Source organism: Maylandia zebra, linkage group LG15 (genome assembly GCF_041146795.1).
Source record: "Maylandia zebra isolate NMK-2024a linkage group LG15, Mzebra_GT3a, whole genome shotgun sequence".
NCBI classification, from domain to species: domain Eukaryota; kingdom Metazoa; phylum Chordata; class Actinopteri; order Cichliformes; family Cichlidae; genus Maylandia; species Maylandia zebra.
Genome location: NC_135181.1, coordinates 5,312,187 through 5,334,253, shown reverse-complemented (window position 1 = coordinate 5,334,253; position 22,067 = coordinate 5,312,187). Strand labels below are relative to the sequence as shown.

The following is a 22,067-nucleotide window of genomic DNA, read 5'->3' as shown; positions in this document are numbered from 1 at the left end:
TTTGCAAACGATTCCCTTATCGATTCCAGTCGCTCCGAATGACGTCACCGCGTTGTGTCATTTACCTGGCAGGAAACACGGCGCGTAAGCGGCTCAAACGCTCAAAAGTTTGGTTATACCTTATGAGAACGGATGACAACAGGGCAACTTGCAATACTTGCAAAGTAGATATTTCATTTAAGGGAGGAAACACTACGAATATGCAAAAGCATTTGCTCACAAAACACGCGATAACCTTAAATGAATATCGTGTTTTTAATTCCACTCCGGACTCGTGAATCTCAACCAGCAGCAGCGGTAGCGTTTGCGCGTCCTCTCCCGTTACTGCGGCAGGTAAATAATCAACTAACAGTGTATATTATGTTAGCGCGATCTGCCTTATTACAAAACCTGCCATTACTGTGCATTTAGGTGACCATGATGAGAGAGACAGACAGAGTCTGGCTCAGATGCTGGCAGTTCTCGCTGCAGTCTACCGGTAGCGTCTCCTTTCAGGCCAGGATAGACGAATGTCACCGAGCAGTGACTAAGTTTGTGGTAAAAGGCTTGCACCCATTTGCCGCAGCAGATGCTCCCGATTTTCAGTAAGTGAATGTGTTTAATTGTAGGCAGGGACATTACTGGATATTCTTGTGTAATTGCTACTGAATAATTTATGTTATACTTTGTTATTGCTACAGACGAATATTTATTTTATTATTTTACATTTACAATTTTTTTCCTGGGGACCCTGTGACACCCCATTGAAGAGCCGTAGGCTGTGGATCTCTTAAGATCTCACTGTTGGGTTTGTAAGGTCATGTTACTCCTAAATTTCTATCTTATTCAAAGAGAAGATAAAAAACAAAGTTCTGAGCTAATCGACCTTAGTGTTCTCCTTTTTTAAAAAGAATCGATAAAGAATCGAATCGTTAAACAGAATCGAAAATGGAATCGGAATCGTGAAAATCTTATCAATACCCATCCCTAGTGGTCATTATCGGAGATTCAGTGGTTTTTTTCTAATAAAAACATGAAACTTCATGGCGTGATACTTTAGCACAAGTATGCATGTGATTAAGTGCTGTGGCTTAGATAGTTAATAACTGAGTAATTTTTTTCCAACAAACAAACTAAAGGTCAGTTGAAATCCATATCTCCTCAGTTAGCCCAACCAATAGTTTCTAAGAATAATACCTATTCAGATATATCCATGTATCATGATATTTGATGTATCATGATATTTGATGTAAAAATCCAAAATGAAATACATAAATAGGAATATCTCTGTTTTTTAGCTGGAATATCATATTTCCCTAGTGTTGGATCAATATATATCCAATATACAACAAATCCTAATAGTAATAATGTTCTTCTTGGGCTCGCAAATAGAGGTCACATTGATTTATTTTGCTTTATTCAGTGCTCTTTCATTTGTCTGAAATGGTCATTTCTCTTCCCCAACAAATACAGACATGTCGCCTACAACATGTCTTAAAAGCGGCATTTACTGCTTTACTTGAATAAGCTTTTTATTTTTTCAACTTCTTTGTTGCTGTCCAACTACTGCTACCATGCTCTACTTTTTTTTTTATTTAGAGAACATGCTTTCAAATCATCGTTCACAAAAGATGTACCTTCCTTGGGTGTCCAAACCGAACACAGGAGAAGGTCATTAGGCTCAAACCAGAAAAGAACTCCATCATGTCACTGATGCTTTGCCTCCAACTCTAATGGTGGCTTTCTAGGTGTTGTTGTTTAGATCAGTGGTCTGTGGCCTGCTTGTTTTCCTTGGGAGATGAATTAGAGAGGAGATGGGCTGAGGCAGATGCCAGTGTCTAAGGGAGAGGATGAAGAGGAGATTCATTACTCCTTACCCCCCCAACACACATACAAACACAAACACTGCTCACACAGAGCAGAAATAGGCCTCATTATTTCCCCATTTCCATCACCGGGAGGAAGTGAGGGGTTGCAGCCCTTTCAGTCAGGCTGCTGACGTATGCCCCTCCATTTATCACACGCAATGTCCACGAGTACATAGAACAAACAGGCGCTGGTCTTACACCTACAGACATGACAGCGCAGCGCAGCATAATTGGAAAAGCATTGTCTCTAAGGGACATCGAGTTGTAGCGTTCTTTAGATTCTCTCTTCAAGCAACAGTTTAAATAGCACAGTTAAAATGAACGATGGCTTTTTTCTTGCTGGAGGAAAACTGCATCTTCTCTGTAAACTTAACCATAATCTGTTTTCAGAGCTTTGACTTCAAGCTATGCAGCGTTTATAAATAAGCTCTTATAGAAAATAAAAATAGATTTTTTTTCACCATCATGCTACATTATCAAAATCTATATATCTATATTCACTTAGGCTGCACTGCTACTTCAACTGGCAGTAATTATACTTAACCAGACCCGATGACTGTGGCCTGAAAGACCATTACTTTGATACCTAATGTATATCCTATGATGACTCAAGATAGAGAGAAAAAGACTGAGCGCATATGTAGCCTAAGGCAGAATGGTAGCCAGTAAGGGACATTTCATAGAGAAAGTGAGAGGAAAGCCACTTCCTCCCCGTCCCCTAGTACAAATTTAATTTCAAATAAACGCAGAGATGTTGAAATACTTAATGAATAATTCAGTGCTTGTTAGTCAGTGCCACAGAGGCATGCCAAAGAAGTGCCATGGCAAGGGTGGTGTGTTGCCCTTTATAAGCCTTAACCCTGCATGTCTAGCTGGGTTAATGTTCCTGGCAGAGACAGCAGTGAAGCAGCTATAAACCCCCCAATGTCAAAGATGTGCCCCTTCACAGTTTAATAAAACAGCTGTTGTGACCGCCAATAACTGACCTACTGATTATATTTCATTTCAAATATTCCTATAGTCCCATAGTGGCGTAAAATAGCACACATAAAGCTATCTGACCTAATGAACCTAATGAAGTGTTTTTATTACAAATGAGTTTTAGATATTTATTACTGTTCTTCAGATGGAATCACAACAAAACCTGCTATTTATTTGTAAGTATTGATAATTATTATTTTTTATAAAGCACTTTTCTAAAAGTTACAAAGAGGTTCACAGAAGGAAAAATGTTTTAAAAAGTCTGAGACATGGATAAAAGAAAATAAGATAAATAGTAAGAATGTACAAGAAAATTAAAACCAACATTGCCATCTATCAGACGGTTGTGAAAGCTATAAAAACGTTTTTAAAAGAAACTAAAAAGACAATAAAGAAGTCGACATTGTGACTTGACTGGCCAGACTGTTCACAGTTTGAGAGCTCTAATGATAAAGGCCTGCTGATCTTTGTTTACTTGCTGAAACTTTAGAATAACCAGCAGCCCAGATGTAAGTAAGTGCCAGACACATGGGAGACTAACAAGTTCTTCATATAATTGGCAGCAAGCCTATTTTGCCTATTTAATTCTTTAAAAGTCATTATTATTATTATTCTCATATTTCTAGGTGCCAGTTACAATCCAGGCAAAAATGTTTTAAATGAACTGACGTCAATTAAGTGAGTTGTGACTGATGCTGTCAAGGCAGAAAAAGAAATAAAAGAACACATGACCTTATGTACGTCATTAGCAAACAAGAATGGTCTAATTTTTACATTTTATTTAAGCTGAAAGTATTTTTTTTTTTAAATATAAATCAAAATGGTAAATGTCACTGACATTCATTTCAGAAATGGCTTATTAGATGTGTTTTCAAAAGTGTGTTTTTAAATTTTCTGGCTTTACTGGCTTTGACTTTAAACACTTGATTTTTAATAAATTTATTAAAAGTTCTTTAAATGGATGTCACAATAGAAGTCAAAGGTTTGACTTAAATGGAAAAAACCCTGAAATTTAAATTGGTACCCATAGTTGTGTGTGACATATTTGCACTGTTATTAATCCTCTGCATCAATGCAAATGCACCTGTATGCTTTCACGCTGAAGATACTCGGTGATAAGATTGTTATTGTTCTTGCTCTATAAAGTGAACATGAAGTTAATGTTACAGCCTGTTTATCAGTAAGACTAAAGACAGGAAAAAGCGAGTCTATTTCTATAACACAGTCGATAACAACAATTTTATGCTGCCCAAACAAATCTCAAGCTAAACAGGAGGAAGCCTTCATGCCTTAATGAGATAAAGTATTTTGTAGATTATCCTATCGTTTTTCTGCTCAATGGACGAAGTCAGAGCATCATTTTTTCCCAAACATTTTAGGAGAATCACTGGTTTATCGCAGAGAGCACAAAAGGCAGAGTTTGCATGTCATTAGTTGATAAAAATCCCCCCCACAAAGAACTCACCAGAATAGTAAATCTTTAATGTATATATTTACTTTTACCTCTTTTAGTTTGCTCTACAGCTTTACAAGTTGAAATAATATTACATCTTTGCCACTATTGTGTGTAATAAGTGTGAGTTTTAACAATACATTCACAGGGCTAAAGTTTGGCTATTAGCAGGAATTTAGCTGTCAGCAGCAGTTTTACAGATCTGATGTAGATTCATTTCTACAAAGACACAATAGACAATTCTGAAAGTGAGGAATTAATTTTTTTTAAACATGTATTCTTTTTTTAAATTTTAATCCTAGCCTCACATTTCAGATAGTTGCTAAAGGAGCAAGGGTTGTGTAAGAATAACCAAAACACCTGTTGAAATAACTCACTAAGCATTATTAAGTAACACGGCAAGTCAGAAAGACTTATGAAAGAAATATGGTAGCGGTTCACCTGTTTGAGAAAGACTGTGTGGGCAACTAGTTCAGAATAACTATTTGGGCAAATGATGAAGCCAAAAGCCATCAGTCAGTCGGTAATGTTGTTCTGTTTGCTACAAGTGTTGCAGGAGCTTTAACTCGTTATGATTTTATTTTCTTTACCTACCTGAAAAGTAGTTAAAGTTGTGCCAGAAAGTTTAACTCTGCTTCTAATGCATTTATGGATTCCATAATCTACAGTACATAATATGATGAGATGTCTTTGTACACAACAAGCAAGGCCAACAACCAGTACTGAATGACTGTGACCTGCCCTCAGGGAGACCTTCATTAAAAGATGAATAACCAGCACATTCTGTGGTGGAAATCATTATGTGGGCTCAAGGACTGTCATTGAATGCATATTGCTGCAGAACTGAGAAAGTACAAATTATATCTGCCATATGAAAAAAAGAAATTGAATAAACTGGAACCAGAAATACCTCTGCCCTCTTTAAATGCAACTTGCACAATGGTCTGCTGAATATGTTGAGGGAACATTGGCCAAGCAGACATCACTCCACCCTCATGTTTAGCCAAATAAAAAAGGAACCTACGCAGCCTCATCTTATCACTGTGCACTGCAGCTAGTAAAGTATACATATAACAAGCCATAAACTGTCACAACAGCCTTTAGATATTTAACATCACTGGAAATCTAGCCATGTGGGTATTACGCTTCTGACTGACTCTCATTTTGCAGTGTGTCCACTCACTGTTTCTTTGTTTCTCGGCACAGAAATGTGTATGCCACACCGTCGCGTCTGAACGAGTTTCTCAGTGGATTCTCTCCTCTCCCTCCTTTCATCCCCCCGACAGCACTGAGAGCAGAGCAGCACATGAAACTGCTCACGCTCATATCTCATGTCTCAGAGAATGATATTCAGTTTACTGAGATATCTCTGCTACACAGGCGCCGTCGTCAGAGTGGACTTATTGCAGAAATAGATGCATCATGCCCTCAGCCTCCCGCCAAACTCATCCATCCGCCTCGACAATCACGCTTTAGTGTGAAGCAACAGATGACACCAAATAGATACAGTTAGCAGGAGGTAGTTATTGTGGAGTGTAGCAATGAGATAGAGGTCACTATTGCCGAGGGTTTGAGAGATGGAGGGAAAGGAAATGTTCTGACAATAAATTACATGCTGGATTCACATATTCCATCAGAGGCTTCTGCATGAGATGAATGTTATATATCACTAAAGTGGGTTATTAACCTTGTGACCCACGTAAATGAAATGCAATAAAGTGCATCATTCAGCAAACAGTAATTACAAACCATCTATATCATGGTGTATTTGGGCTCACTTATTTGATGTGTGTTTACACATAACAGTGCATATTGTCAACAATTTTAGATCTTTGTACGCTATATTTATCCCAAGCGTAACACATTAGCCTGAGAATATTACAGAAATTTCATGTAGAGTCCTCCGTGCCCATAGTTTCAGTTTATTGTTATTAATCTAAAGCATTAAGGGAAAAAAGGGCCCTCGCGGGTATTAAAAAATCTTGCTATGCACATGAACAAAGACATGAATACTTGATGGACATTAAATCAGGTGGCAGACTCATTCTCAGCAACCACTCTTACTGTCTAAAGACCAAGTTTATGACTTAGATAAATGTCAGGATAACTTTATTGTTTTTTCTTTTGTTTTAGATTGTTTTGTTTCTGGGGGATTTTTTTAGGATTACTTGTCCAAATTTGTTTTTAAAAAAAGGGGGATTGCCATTAATTCAGACCCGGAAACAGTCCTCCTTAGAACAGTCCATTAATCCTATATCTTTCTAGCCAAGCCTTTTTTTTCCTCTTTCTTTTGTTTCTGTTAGTTTCTGACCTCGACCCCACTCCCACCCATCTCTTGCACTTGCTCACGGTCCCTTGGCACAAAATAAAAGCAAAGAGCTTGTCAGTGACATAAGAGAGCTGTTTTCACTCATGAAAGACATTTCACAAATGTCATTCAGGTCAGCAGCTCCCGCTGGTAATCATGCTGGGACAGTGATTAGGTGAAATTAATCGCCACCCTCTGTTGCTCATGGCTGACAGCCCGGAAGCCTGATAGGCTCTCTCTTCTCAGGTGACTTTGGCAAGTCAGGTGGAGAGGGTGAAAGACATCAAAGCCAAGAAGAAATAGACAAACCCACGTTAGATTAGCACCCAGGAGACAGCACTGAAAAAGTGTGCGTCTGTGTGTGGCATGTTGGTGTAGGTGGAGTGGGGCAATACGTGTGTTTTCATGTAGGTGTCTGCCTTTTTTTGGCAGTGGGTAAGTGGGGGGGGACATGAAAGGGAAGCAGCCATGGTTTGATGTGATAATGAAGTGACTTCTTTAGTCTTCAATTTCTCTTTTATCCAAACCACTCACTTGTGCCTATTTGTCCAACAAATGTTTTGGTAGGCCTGTAAAGTACAAATCTGATTTCTGCTAGTCAAATGGGAATATCATCATCATGTCGGGTTTTATTTGAGGTTTTTTTTCAGTGTAGAAGATTAAAAAAAAAGAAGATAAACCGAGCGTTGTACCCTTTTATGCTCGTCTTGTGAGACTTCCACTGCCTCGCATGCACATTGCATCTAACGTTTGCACTTTTGTGCATCATGCTGCCTCCCCCGCCTCCCATTACAGAGAAACCCAGAGTTTGGAGACTTGTCATGGCTGATAGAGGTGAGCGGGAGTGATGCTACGGTTAGTGCGCTAGAGCGTTTAGCTGTACATGGGCAGATTTACCGGCCTGTGAACCCATAAACCTGCAATTACAAACCCTAACAACTCTGGCGCAGACTGCTTGTACACCGCAGTTTTCCTGTGGGCTCTGGGATTTAAGCTTCACAATCAGTCAAGCGTGACTTCAGAAGCTAATTGCACAAGAGTGACATGCACACACACACACACATGCACAATCCTTACGGGGGGAGAAAAAAAATGATGGTGGAGGTGGAATTTTGTTTGAAATTCATCAAATTTTAATCCACTGCGTGCATTTCCATATTTCCATATTTATCTCTTTGCGCTCCTAGCATCCACTCCTTCTCTGCATATCATTTCAGCCCTATTTATAGCTCAAACTGCTCCTTACCTAATATACACATATACAGGCACTTTCGTTGTCACCAAGTTAAAAAAAAAAAGGCATCCTCCTATCAGGTCCAATGTTCAATGACACATGTATCCCAAGGTAGATAGGGCTGTCAATGAATCACTCCATTCCTGCCGCAGTTGGTAAACTGACTGTTTGTAGCAGGAAACGGATGAGGCAGACGCTGGGTAGAGTCAGAGATAAGATGTAGGATTCATACTCTTCTTCTCCTCTCTATAATGAATCAGTGTATTTACTTAGAGCAATCTGCTCCTCTAAAATGGCCCTGCAATTGCTCTGTCTTCTCTAGAGCGTTATCACCCCCCTCTCCTGCTTTTTTTTCCCTCCCCACCCCTCCAAAGGTAATTGCTCTTACCTGAGACACTGTAATGGATCCTGGATGAAGTATTGACCGCTGCTAGATTTTGATTAAGGGGCTGTAGGGCAGAACATGTCTTTAATGAAACCGAGGAATCAGCATTCTCTGGTTGGTGTGTCCAGGAGGGATGCTGTGGCCCACAGCCCTTTGATTAGGACCTGATCCTTTGCGAATCCAGGGGTGGGCCAAAGCTGCAGAATTAAAAGGAATGAATTTATCCATTAACGATACCTAAAGCATGTGTAGTTTTTCTCTAGAGGCTTATAATCATTAAATATTTGGGTATTTACCGTGAGCAGTTTGCTTGCTTTTTTGCTCACACATTAAAACACCAGCTCAGTCATCCACCTTGTTGCACATTGGCTGATACACTAACTCCCCCATCAACACCCTCAATCATATCCCCCCTCGTAGGTCACTCGTTATCAGTTAGAATTTTAAGGATGAAGAATAACTTGCGTGGGTGTCTCTCATCCTTTCCTTAAATTGCCTCATTTTTTTTCTTTTCTTTTTTTTTTTTGCTCATGAAAAAACTGATTGCATCTCGGATGGAGATGAAAGGGAAACAGCTAGCTCCCCACGTTCTTTAAGCGTGCAAATGGACATAATCTAAAAGGCGAGTATTAGCATGCTAAAAGACACCACAGCTATGATGAACACCATTTGCCAAGGCTTAATGCGATAGCCGGGTAAGATGATTAACTTTGAATCCATTTAATCAACGACAGGCACTTTCTCAAATAACCAACTGTCTGGTATTGGGGTAAAACTTCCTTCAGATCTGTCAGGGAATGGGTAGAGTAACAGATGTGTCAAATCACAGAGTGCCTGAATGAGATCAGAGGCCAGCCAAACAGTGTTCTTTGAAGTGATGGACATCAAACATCATTTTGTGCACAGTATTTGTCATCCTCTCTCGTCTTTGAAGCTCACAATGGAGTGCGACTTGGAGCACAGAGCAGCTCGATTTGACTGGGAAGTCAATGTGCCCTTGGGCGGCATCCTATTGACTTAAACAGTTCAGGTAGTGGGCTTCTCACCTCCTTTCTCACGTTGACCCCCGAGTCCATGCAGATTGCTGGCTCCCCCTAATGCAATGAGAATTCTGACCCCTTCACTCAGACCTCTAACCACAATCAAGAAGTGCGTATTGTGAGCGATTATAGTTGTGATTGCTGTTACGGTACAGATTTGTTATTGCTACAGCATCCTGGAAAATATAGTGTGTGAATGTGAGAGTGAATGAATAGTAGAATTGTAAAGCGTGTTGAGTGTCTAGAAAAGCGCTATATAAATGCAATCCATTATTGTGTGTGTGTGTATGTGTGTATATATATATATATATATATATATATAATATTTATTTATTTATATTTATTTATTTTTTGGAAATATTTTAACATATTGATCTATAGATTTGTTGTTTAGTGAAAAATGGGAAAGTGTTTATTAATGCCTTCCTCCTCTGTGTGTGTGTGGGATCCTTTCACAGACCTTGATGACCCGGTGGTGACAGTGCACCAGAGTATAGGAGAAGCTAAGGAACAGTTCTACTATGAGAGGACTGTATTCCTGCGCTGTGTGGCTAACTCCAACCCGCCTGTCCGCTACAGCTGGCATCGTGGGAGAGAGGTCCTGACGCAAGGCTCAGACAAGGGTGTGGAGATCTATGAGCCATTTTTCACACAGGTAAGTCGACAGGAACGTGATTTGAATGAATATCTCAAATTAAAATGAATGGCACATGTAGAGAAAGTTGATCTATTTTAAAGGTCTAAAAGAAGGACATGGTATGACCAAGAATTACGAAACAAATGTAATAGCCAAGACAACAAATTCATCAACAAAGTGTTTGCAAATGTCAAGAAAGACTTCCACGGCGCCTTCCTATGTGACACCATGTGGACATGGCTCGCGGGTTATCCGCCATATTGGACGTGATACAACCATTGGTTACTAGGGAAACGTGCTTTCTGATTAATTAGCCGTGGCTCCTATGGGGTTGGCTGTCACTCGTGACTGCTTTGGTTGCTAGCAGGTTGTCTGTTGATTTTCATGCTTTTCTGCAAATATTTGCTAATTACTAGCTGAGTGATAGTACAACTTGATAAAGTGCGACATGAACTTGAAATGGACGGGGTTTACATTCTCAGTCAAAGTTATGATTTAGTGCTGATCCCTTCTTACAAAAGGTGATACTTTTACCTTGAAGACAACATTTCTGGTGTTGCATTTTTAAAGAGACAGCAGAACTTGCTGTACGAAGAACGACTTTATTGCTTGACCAACGCTCGTCAAGTCCACCACTTCCATTAAAAACATGATCACAGCAATATCCTCGTGACCAAAGCGAACGCAAGGAGGCTTTTTTCTTAACCAGCTGGAGAACATATGTTTTTCCATAGTGACAGGTGGTTGTCACGGGTCTGTCAGCCTTTATGATTGAGGATTTTGCATTTTTTGCATTTTTCCCAGCAACTGACGCAACCTCCAGCAACCACTTAAAACTGCTCGGGTTGCCAGATGCTCACAGACCAGTCTGTAGATTTGTCTGACATTGCCACCATCATCATAACACATCAAGATGGGTTCAAGTTTCCAACCATGACTCCACAGCCGTCTTTTTTTACTGACTGTTGTCTAATGTTGTTAGCATTTGAATGTGAACCTTTGGTAAAAGTCTTTGAATTCTGTTTTGCCTAACCTGTCATTAAGACATGCACCTTGTGCCCTCCCCCAGAGACTACAAAGAAAGAACAAATAGGCTGATACCGTACAGAGGATCTGAAACCATTTAATAACCTTCTGAAGGCAAAGCACAAGCTCTGTTTATCAGGTGCTAAATTAGCTGAAACTCTGTCTCACAGCGTGCTCTCATATTTATTTAGCGATCCACTCATGACCAGAATTAAGTCGCAGCTGTGGCACCTTCATGTGTGTGTGTGCTGTTTGTTTAACCATGGGAAGGCAAAAGAAACATTTTCATTATAAATCAAGCAGTTTTGGAAAACACCAACAAACAAAAAAAGGCTTGGAATTCTCCAGAAATTCCCACAGTATATTACTCTCTCACCATGGGACCGCGTTTTGGTTTCAGTTGCAATAAACAGAAAGAGCAAAGTATTATTTTTGCCATCAGATGTGAAGCTTCATTGCACTCCATGAATTACGCAATGGCCTTTATTACGAATATAAATGGCCTTTCGAAAAAAAAAAAAAAAGCCCTGCACCTAAAGTAAACCATCTTTCTTAGCAGTGCCATTATTAATATCGGTAATGCACTGTATTATTGCATATTGTGGCATATTTTTAAAGGTACTGCAAAGCTTTAAAACTGATGCATACACATCCATCCATCCATCCATCCATTCGCTTCCGCTTATCCTTTTCAGGGTCGCGGGGGGCGCTGGAGCCTATCCCAGCTGTCATAGGGCGAAATGCATACACATACAAATGTAAATCATGATATATCTTGACCTCATTTAACAATGCGTTAACAAACCCAACATCACACTGTCACAACAGCCGCACACCCTTTCTGCATTTTTTTCTAGCGAGATGAGTAAGAGGCAGTTGCTAATTATCGAATCAACGCAGCACGTTGTCACGTAATTATAGTGTTTCTATTTGATTTAGGTGATTTGATTATGTATTGGCAATAACATTATTGTTGTGGCTATTTGTTATAAAACCCTGCTGCATACCTTAGAGTGCAGTACCAGCCTCACTAACCCAGTTTCATGAGTTACATGCATATTAAGGATTTGCAGATGCTGAAAGGCTGCGGAAAGACTTTTCTTCACAAATCAGTTCTTTCAGATGATCAAGTGGATTTTCTTTACAGTCTGAAAATTGAGAAGCTTTGTTCCAAAATGGATTTTGTGCAGTCAACAAAGAACTGATTGAGATTGTTCAGCCACTTGTGAGGGAATTGTAGTTTTCTTTTTCTTTTTTGTTTAATTGATCGAATTGGATGTGAGTTGTATGTGGAATGGAGCGTCTGAGAGAATACAAAACTATGACAAAGAGAAAAAGACATCTGAGAGGGGAAAAGAGGCTTAAGAAGTGGCAAGAGGAAAAGAAAAAAGATTAAAAAAAAAAAAAAGTGAAATTGATGTTTGGCCAAATGGAGAAAGATGGCTGGGAACTAATAGAGTGGGTGAAGGAGTCTGAAGACGCTGCACAACCGGGCCCCAAAAGACACTTCTCCCTTCCATCCTGCTCTTCATACCTCTTTGCTCCTTCCCTCGCTCCTTCATCCTGCCCTCTATTAAAGCTTTAATTGGGTCTGAAATTTGAACACAACCCAAAACTCAGAGATTAGCATTACGTGAATCCAACCCCAAATAAATCCTGACTAAACTCCAAGTAATTTGCACATATAAATGGCTAATAACATTATTTTTCAACAATATATTGGAACTTGCCTGAACTCTCCGCAGACTATTCAGGGAATCACTTGTAACTGACCTAAATCAAAGCTGCAGCGTCTCCTTTTGTCTCCTTTTGTCTCCTTTTCCTTTTTTATCCATGGATTTTTAGTTAAGTTTATCTTTACGACTTCCTTTCTTCACTCTGGCACAATTTTTCCAGCCCAGCAAAATGCTTTATATTCCCACTGATGCTGTAGAAATGCAGGAGTGGCATTTTAAACCAGTTCATAATTAAGCGAGCAGAGGTGTGGCTTTATTGTAGAAACCACGTCCTGCTGTCTGTAACGTTTTCCCTCTGGCCGCAAAACTTTGCCTGCAATGTGTCGAAAATAGCACAATTATCCACTTCATCCATTATTTCTGCTTCAATTTTAGGCTATTAGAATAATTAACACTTATGGATTTGATGTTTTTGTGTGCTATGATATTCTCTTTTTTCAAATGTTACCTTCTATAAAATGACAATAAGCCGTAATGTATCATTTTCTAATTTGTGATGGGCTGTAATATCAGTGTTGGAGTTGCCAAGATGTGGAAAAAAACCTTTGTTTTTTTTGTTTTTTTGCTGTAATTAATTAGGATGCCTACTGCAACCGACTGTTTGTCCAGCTAGCTTATGGAAAAGGTCAGAAAGAAAATCAATTTATTAACTGCTTATTAACATTTACAACCGCAGGCCTAATGTAGTTCACTTCACTTAGATACAATTTGACCAGCAACAAGAATGTGAAATGAGGCTGATAAGACCTTTTTTATTCACATTGTTTGGTGAAAGTTTGCATTATTACTGTATCAGATTTGCAGGTATAAATGTTAGTGTTTCCTGTGAGGAATTAGCAAATTATTTTGATCCGAGTGTCAAGGCTTTTAAGTAGGTAATCAAACAGTCTAGTGGATGATTTATTAATGAATTAAAAAGCTAAAAAGGCAAAAAGTGTCTCAAATGGTTACCACATCTCAGAATGTGGTAACCATTTTTTTGATTCATCTCCCTCAGATATTTTCCCAGAGCCAGTGTCCTGCTGCTTGCATGAAAAATACCCTCAAGTCATTTTTACCACCAAACATCTTAAGCCCAAGTGGTTTCAATTTTAGTTTTTCTTCCTCACAAACATGCAGTTAAAGCATGAAAACAAAGCTAGAGATGCCATATTTTTTAGCTGATAGACACCACACTCCTCCCAAATTTCTATAGACACCTATTAAGTCTCATTCCCAAAGCTGTTTATGTACTTTAGTGTTCAATCTGTCCATCAATATGGCCATCAATCCCTCGGACCACTTTGGTTTAATGGCTTCAACCCCTTGCATTTTCCAAATTGTCTTTCCTACCAGTTGCACCAATTGCATTTTGAATACCTCAGTACCATAGGCATCGTTCCCCTGATATCCGCTTCAAAGCAAAAGTGGTAACGGAAAAATAAAGGAAGCGAAATGTTGGGTCCATGGCTCATCTAATGCAATTAATTTATCCATGAGCCTCACCAGAAATGAAAGGGTGTGAAAGTCGTGAGTGATTGCAGCGTTGTGTGTGCTGCCACAGCATGTGGCTGACTCATCTTTGATTCCCTCCCCAACGCATCCCTGCACCCACACACTGGAGTCAGCCAGATCAAAGATTTACATCCTTATTGTAACATTTCGGGTGGGGCTCATAGTCGACAGGCCCGGTTGGAATCAAACGCACTTTGTCAATGGGCGAGCCATTTCTTTGGAGAGATCCCCTACTGTGCTCATCTGTATTCCTGGAGCTCTGTGGCACAAAATGCTATAGGGCTTTTCACTAGAGAGTAATCCACTCATTGCTGAAAAACATCAGGATCATTTTCATTTAGATTTAACTATCAAATGTCTGAACTCTGTGGCACTTTTTCACCTGCCTTTATTAAAATTACATACGTGTTAATAAATATCGACTTTTCTGTGGAGCAATTTGGCCTTTGTAATCTCCTTCCCAGTGCCTATTTTTTTATATTCCTTTCACTTGATTATGTTCATATTTTTGCACACATTTGCATACCAGTGTTGTTTTTTCGTCTGAGCTGCAGGGGGAAACGAAGATTCTGAAGCTGAAGAATCTGCGTCCCCAAGACTACGCTAACTACAGCTGCATCGCCTCTGTCAGAAATGTGTGTGGGATTCCTGACCGCAGTGTTATCTTCAGACTTACCAATAAGACAGGTACTCCACATCATTACTGACTTTTGTGCACAGAAAGCTTATTGCAACCAAATAATTATATCCTAAAAAAAGAAAGATGTAGAAAGAGAAAGATGAACTGTCATGCATTTTCTCAGCTGAGTTATTCTGTAACTGTCATAACTGCCAAAGCCGTCCATCTTCCTCCAGTCTATCATCGATGCTCTCTTTTTCCACAGCATCCCCGTCCATCAAACTGCTGGTAGAGGATCCTATTGTGGTGAATCCAGGACAGACAGTATCCTTGGTTTGCATCACTACTGGAGGTGAGCCACCTCCCATTCTCACCTGGGTCAGCAGTAATGACAGCCTGCCACAAAGAAGTGTGGTGAAGGGCGGCACACTTACGCTTCCGGCCATCACCTCAGATGAGGCGGGGGTCTACAGCTGCGTGGCCAGCAACAATGTGGGAAACCCTGCTAAGAAGTCCACTACCATTGTAGTGCGAGGTGAGAATGCATACCTGCATATAAAAACAATATATAGATCCCAACATAAGATATATATTATTTTTTTGATTATCTAGGTGCAAAAGTATCAAAGTTTATATTTAGAAAATGTGTCTTTCAAGACTTCCATTTTCATTCGGTCGTTAATACTAGCTATGTCTTTAGCCTGGTAAACAGAAACCCACACTCCAACCTTTTTTTACACCATGTCACACTGCTAATGCTAACCCTAAAGCCCGTTCTGCCAATTTTAGAAGCCATACAGAATCCACATACTGAAGACAGGCATCCAGATGGAATCTAAGAATCTGAAAACCCAATAAATTCCTTTTTTTTTTATTGCAATACCTCCACAACTATAAAAAAAAAAATCCTTAGAGTGTAGATCGAATAATATGGCTAACAGTACCATTCAATACTTTTTTTATTTTATACCCACAAACCAAACGAAATGCTTGGGGATATTGTGGAAACTTTACGAATGATTTCAAACCAATAAACAATGACAACATATGTGTTTCTTATAACCTGCTGTGCAACCAAATATTGGCTAATTTTTACGGATCCTCATTTTTAAAAATATGCATTTTATCCAGTCTCATGCTGTCTGTCTCTGCTATATTATACACTTTATACCCGTCACTCACACAGCATGCAGCAAAAATGACGTCACATCCCCTGGCACAAACCACATTCTGGTGTAACCTCGTGCAGGTCCCGTTGCCGGCATGGTTGGGTTGAACACACAAGAATCCGATTGTGTCGCTTTTCATTGCCATTTCAAAGAAATATCAATGCAGAAGCTCAGAGATTCCCAGCTTATGCAGAGTAAGATGCTGTAACAGCTTGAAAAGATGAGTTTTTGAGAAAATTCTGCAGTAACTTTGCTTTCTGTTTTGACTTCCACTGCTCCAGTACCAGTGCTGATGCACAGGGTTTTTTTGAGTGGCATTAAGTAGAATACTTCAGCAAGTACCCATGCAATCAACACTGGAATGAATGGTGACGAGGCTGTGGTGATCTCACTGGTTGCAACGACATTAATGGGCCCTTTAGTATGCTCAACTAATCTCTTTTCACGAAGTAGCTGTTTCTGACCACACCAGCCAAAGAGGACAATCAAAAAGCCTGTGACTGTTTAATAGTTTATTGGATTGTAGTAATTCATTTGAATTTTAAGTGGGAAAAAGGTATACTATAGCAAATATGTGGACATAAATAGATAAATAAATAACAAATAAAACTAACAAGCCACAGTCCTGAAATAATAGGCAAATTCCCTTTGTGCTGATTGAAAGGAAGAGTTGAAATTTTCTCTGTTTTCTTCATATGTTTATATTAAGTATATTCACAGGCTCGATAGCTTCTGATAAAGAAGTGCGGTTTAAAGTTACAAACCCATCGAACCTTTACTTCAGCTGTGGATAATTTTAAAACAGTCGAGGGCAATTGTCACAGTTTGCCGTGGGAAACTGCGTGGAGTGTGAAGAGCGGACTCAGGTGCAGATATTCTAAAACTCAAACTTAACTGATGATGAGCCGTTTATTAAGGCAGACAGAACAGTAAAAAATAAAGAGGCAAAAACAATGCAAACTAAGCAATAACCTAAACTGGGTAAACTAGAAAGGAAACATGAACTATGAAACTATGGGGCGATCGTGGCTTTAGAGTTTGCAGTTCGTCTTGTAATCGGAAGGTTGCTGGTTCGAGCCCCGGCTCGGACAGTCTCGGTCGTTGTGTCTTTGGGCAAGACACTTCACCTACCGCCTACTGGTGATGGCCTGAGGGGCCGATGGTGCAATATGGCAGCCTCGCTTCTGTCAGTCTGCCCCAGGGCAGCTGTGGCTACAACTGTAGCTGCCTTCACCAGTGTATGAATGTGAGAGTGAATGAATAGTGGTATAAGCGCTTTGAGGGGTCCCGAAAAGCGCTATATAAATGCAATCCATTATTATTAAAAACCCTGGAAAACAGAAAAACAAACAAAACTCTAAACATGGCAATGATGATGAGGCTATATGAAAACCTGAACGCAGGACATGGCATGGGAACAACGCAGACGACCCGACAAAGACTGAATGAGAAGGCACAGACTAAATACACACAGGAGGCTAATGAGAGAAGTGGGAACACATGGCGGAACAGCTGACACACATGAACATAACGACGTCACAGTGGAAGAGCAAAACTAAACACGGTGAACACAGGAACACAAGACCTCTTCAAAATGAAACAGGAAACATAAGACGCAGACATGACAACCTGAACTTGACAATGTAAGACACAGACATGAAACACATGAAGGGCAAGGGAGACTTAACAGGGGTGGAAGACACAAGGGGACTCTAATGACAAAGAACTATAACAACAAAAAAAGGAACTTAGAAAACCTGAAGGGCTTAAACATAAACCATAAACTAAAACTCAAAACGCTGGGTCAAAAGACCCAGGATCGTGACAGGTAATGCTAGCGGGAAGAAAGTGCGAAGCCATTAATTAAAATACACTGATTCAAGAAGTGGTTATCACAAATTTAACAAGAGCAGCTGGAGGAGGGTCACTGCTGTTTGCTTGGTCATTACCAGAAAAACATTATTTTCCAAGCTGCTCTTCACCTGAGTGGCACAGGAGGCAGAGGAGCATCTGATCTTGCTGTAGCTCATTACAGAAATAACTGTTTTCTGAGTACCACTTTCTGCATGCTCGTCGTACTGATGGCTCGCTATCAAAGTGGATACCCAGCAGATGATGGGCACTTGTACTCGATATGAACTTGGCATAAGAAATGTCAAAAAAAAAGTCATATGCTGAAAATGTATTTGAGGACTAATTCTTAATAAAGGCAATGTTCGAATTTGTAAAGAAAAGCCATTTCACTATAAGAGCGGCAGCGATGCGGCACAGCGCCTGAGGAAATTGACTTTCATACTTTTAAATCGATTGCCGTTACTAAGCTTGAGGATTAAGGATGGTGTTTGATCAGACTTTTATCTGTGACATAACAGAAGATACCAGTGCCCTGAATGAGAAAATGCAGGAATCTGAGGCAGGTGAATAAAAACATGCATTAATTAGCTTAAGCCTGACAAACAAAACAAGCATTGGTGCAATGATCATACTTTACGTTTCTCTGTTCGCACATAAGTGGAAGACATATGAACAGGAGTTTAGCAGAGTGGCTCAGAAGTGCAGTTTGTCATAATTTTCTCTTTCCATCTCAGAGATTATGCCACAGCTCCATCATCAGGTCGCCGCTATGCTGAGTCTGTTTGGAAGCTTTTATTTATGCAGCCATATGCTCCCTAGGCTGAAAATCAAATCATCAACAAATCATCTCTGATGGTCCCCCTGACAGATATACCCCGTCTCCGTATTGTGAAAGTGCCCATACAGTTGAAGACTTAAGAACTGAAAGGCTTGCATCAAAGAGGAGATGTCAGGTGTCCCATAGGAGCGAATAAGTCAGAGCACACTCACTGCAGGCAGTCACTGCAATAAATATGACACACTCGCTGATGTGTCTCACATCTGGATGCACAGTACGTTGCATATGAGATCTTAGTAAAATATCATAAAAGAGAATTCACTACCTTTATTAAACATGTGTTGTTTAAATATATAGACCTCTGTCATCTGTCTAAGCCTATGGAGCATTGTCTGCACTCATAAAAAGTTAAACAGGAAGAATATGCATTATTCTGCTTGAATATCTAGTAGCAAACACATACGCAGCCACTGATTTGTTATGCAGCGGTTTGCAGACAAATAAGTATTTTATTTGTGCCATCACGCCAGATATAAAAGAAAACTCACAGCATCGCGCCGTATTAAGGGGGCTGGTGGGTGGGCCATGATGGGGTTGTGCTAAATTTCCATTTTTACTGGGAAACTTCTATCACCATGGATACTGTTAGGTCTTTGAATTTAGAAGCAAATCAGATTTTTTCTATTTTTCCCCCCCATCACAGAATTTTCTGTAGATTTTTTCTAAATCTTAAAAAAAAAGGTTACAAAACGACAAAAAAGAGAGTTATGAGGAATAAATGAAGTAATGCTCGGAAAGCTGCAAGAGATTAATCTGACACACGTTGCTTCTGTTTATGGAATGTAGATTCAGCAGAAGCATTCACTAGATTTCCCAAAATTGTGATGTTTGAAAGTACCCTGCAGCTACACATTATATACTAAATCCCTTATTTCACATAAGCATATAACCCAAACATTGTAAAGAACAATGACCACTATGCTTAATCCAGCTTTCAGTCCTAGTGTACAGATAAAGGATTTCTGAGTTTGATCTTCTGGTGAATCTTATGAGGTTGTGACCATTAACAAAGACCCAAACATACACATCAGGGATGTCAAACTCATATTACATCGTGGGCCACATACAGCCCACTTCATACACGACAGAGAAATACTGCTGTAGTAAATGCTGCTTTTTATTCTTCTTCTCTAACACATAAATAATTTTCCTATGATCTACAAAATATATGCTTCCTTCTATTACTTGCATTTTTGTTCCATGCAATAGTGGTTGAGGTCGGTTAGCAATAGTTAATGATTAGTACCTTTAATTCAACGTTACTAGTTACAAAATTTGATCTCTTTAAAAGGGTATTTACTCTGTCATCTACTAATTTTACCAAAAATGAGGACCTGTTGTTGTACATGTCATTGGTGTAGAAGACCTTTATCTTATTGTACATATACTTTTGAATCTACTGACTTGATCTCATTCCCTATTGATGTGATATCAGGTTGGATATTGGTAGCATGTCCTGCACTATGGAACCAGTCACAGCCTTTTGGATTTTTTACTTGTAGCTTTAGCTGAACTAAAAAAGTAGCCAGTGCTGTTTTGGAGTGTCATTCTCCTCTTCAGTGGGCCACTCTGGAGCTCTGCTTAGCAGCAGGTGCTTCTTCAGATTTTAAGTAGACACTTACTATCACCCACACGCAATTTGCATTTTACTGTGATCTGCTCTCCTTTTTCACCCACAAATTCAAAACAGTCTGAATACTTCCACGCCATAAAGGCAGTCCTTGCTTCTATCTCCCTCACTGAGCTACACGATGGTACAACTGCTGGATTAAAAGAACAGACCTTCTGTCTGCCTGCCTGTGTGTACAGTATGCGTGTGTACATGTCAATGCTCTGCCAATCTCTAATGAATGTGTCGTGTGTAAGTAAGAGGCATTGAAGGCTAAACGTTTGGAAATGTAAGCACTTTGGAGGAGAGAGTACCCATGAGTGGCTAGCTATTGCTTTACTTCACGTGTACGTGAAATACAAAATTATTTGGTTCTGCTCCTCTGAGTTTATTTTGCTCAATTTACAGGGTCACCCTGTGGCCTCCTCTTTGCCTATCTCAGCTTGTTCACTCTTGTCTCCAGTCCTTGAGAAGCCCTAGCAAACTGCTGTTGCCAAAGGGGGCTGTGTATGTGAAAACACACATCTCTCCCTAGCAGATGGTAGTTTCGGTGGCCATACTGTCCCACCAGCCAGACTGCCTTCCAGGGCTTGGCCATCTCCACAGCCGGCCCAGCGAGCTACTGGCATCACATCACCCTGCTGACAGGATCCTTTTTATGGATTAGGGATCCGCAACATGTCTTCAAATGCAGGTCAATACCCTGCTTTTCTCTGCCACTTGAGTCTATTCTATAACCGACAAAGACACCAGTTGTGATATATCAGTTGTGACAATGCAAAGACACTCTCACTGCACTCAGTTGTTTCTTTCTTTTTGGGGTGGAGGGAGGGTGGCAAATATGAGGAGGCAGCTTTCAAATGGAGCATCGGTGAATTATGACAGAACTGTCTGTAGATGGTGTTGAAATGGACAGTTGGTCTGGCGCTGTGTTTTTATGTCTTCCAACACAGACACAGTCATCTCTCTGTGCATGTGTTTCCCATCTATTCCCAAAGCAAATATGTTTTCCTTCTGTGTTGTGTGAGAGAAACGCGTATTGCTTTCACTTTGACAAGATTCAAAATCAGATATTCATCCTCGATGTCCCAGCAAATCTAGGCATCGACACCTTTTTAAGCTGCTTACAGGCTTTTATGCCAAAGGTATTCATTATTCAGAACTGCTAACGCTGGTGCAACTAATTGCATGCATCTACAGTACACGGGTACACATATTTGAGCATAAATGTGTGCAAAGTCGAGCAACCGCCATCCTTACTTTTGTAACTCTGATTGGAAGCTTGCTGCTGTCATACACAGAGAAGCAAAAATACAGTCCTTCGCTGGGGGCTCCCTGCTGTTTATGTTTAGACTGTTTAGTGGTGGGAAAACAAAAATGACGTGCCTTGTGAAAACCTCTCTGTTAGCATGTGAATCAACATGAGAATGACCCTTATCAAATTTGCTTTGGAATAAATTCTGGTCAAAAGCTGAATATATTTCCATTCATGAATGCCAGATTGAATGGCTGGATGGTCAGGACTGGCACAGGCGGTCCCGGCTCTTGCGCTGTGGCCGTAGAGAGGTTCTATGCGTCTTTGTATTTGTATGTGTGTGAGTATGCCTTTATATGTGCGCATACCTGTTTAAACATAAATTAAAGCCAGAGGTCAGCGTGAAGGTTGGGTGCAGCATTTAGGGATGGGGATGTGTGCGGCTGTGATTTTTGTAAAGATGCTGATGCATGGGGAATGTGTTGGTGCTAATGTGAAAACACAGAGTGATAAGAGGGAAATGAAAAGGTGTTTAGTTGGCGGAGCAAATATGTGTGTGCATACGTGTGAACGCCTCGCGTT

The 22,067-nt window shown here is 40.0% G+C and overlaps 1 protein-coding gene across 1 annotated transcript in view; it reads left to right on the top strand.

Annotated features, from left to right (window-relative positions):
* Positions 1-22,067, top strand: part of LOC101476673 (MAM domain-containing glycosylphosphatidylinositol anchor protein 2) — a 243,514-nt gene that overhangs the window by 138,771 nt on the left and 82,676 nt on the right. The window contains exons 5-7 of the mRNA XM_004542097.4: positions 9,707-9,903; positions 14,696-14,828; positions 15,026-15,295. Of these exons, the coding sequence (XP_004542154.1) occupies positions 9,707-9,903; positions 14,696-14,828; positions 15,026-15,295 (600 nt within the window). The remainder of the gene's footprint in view (positions 1-9,706; positions 9,904-14,695; positions 14,829-15,025; positions 15,296-22,067) is intronic.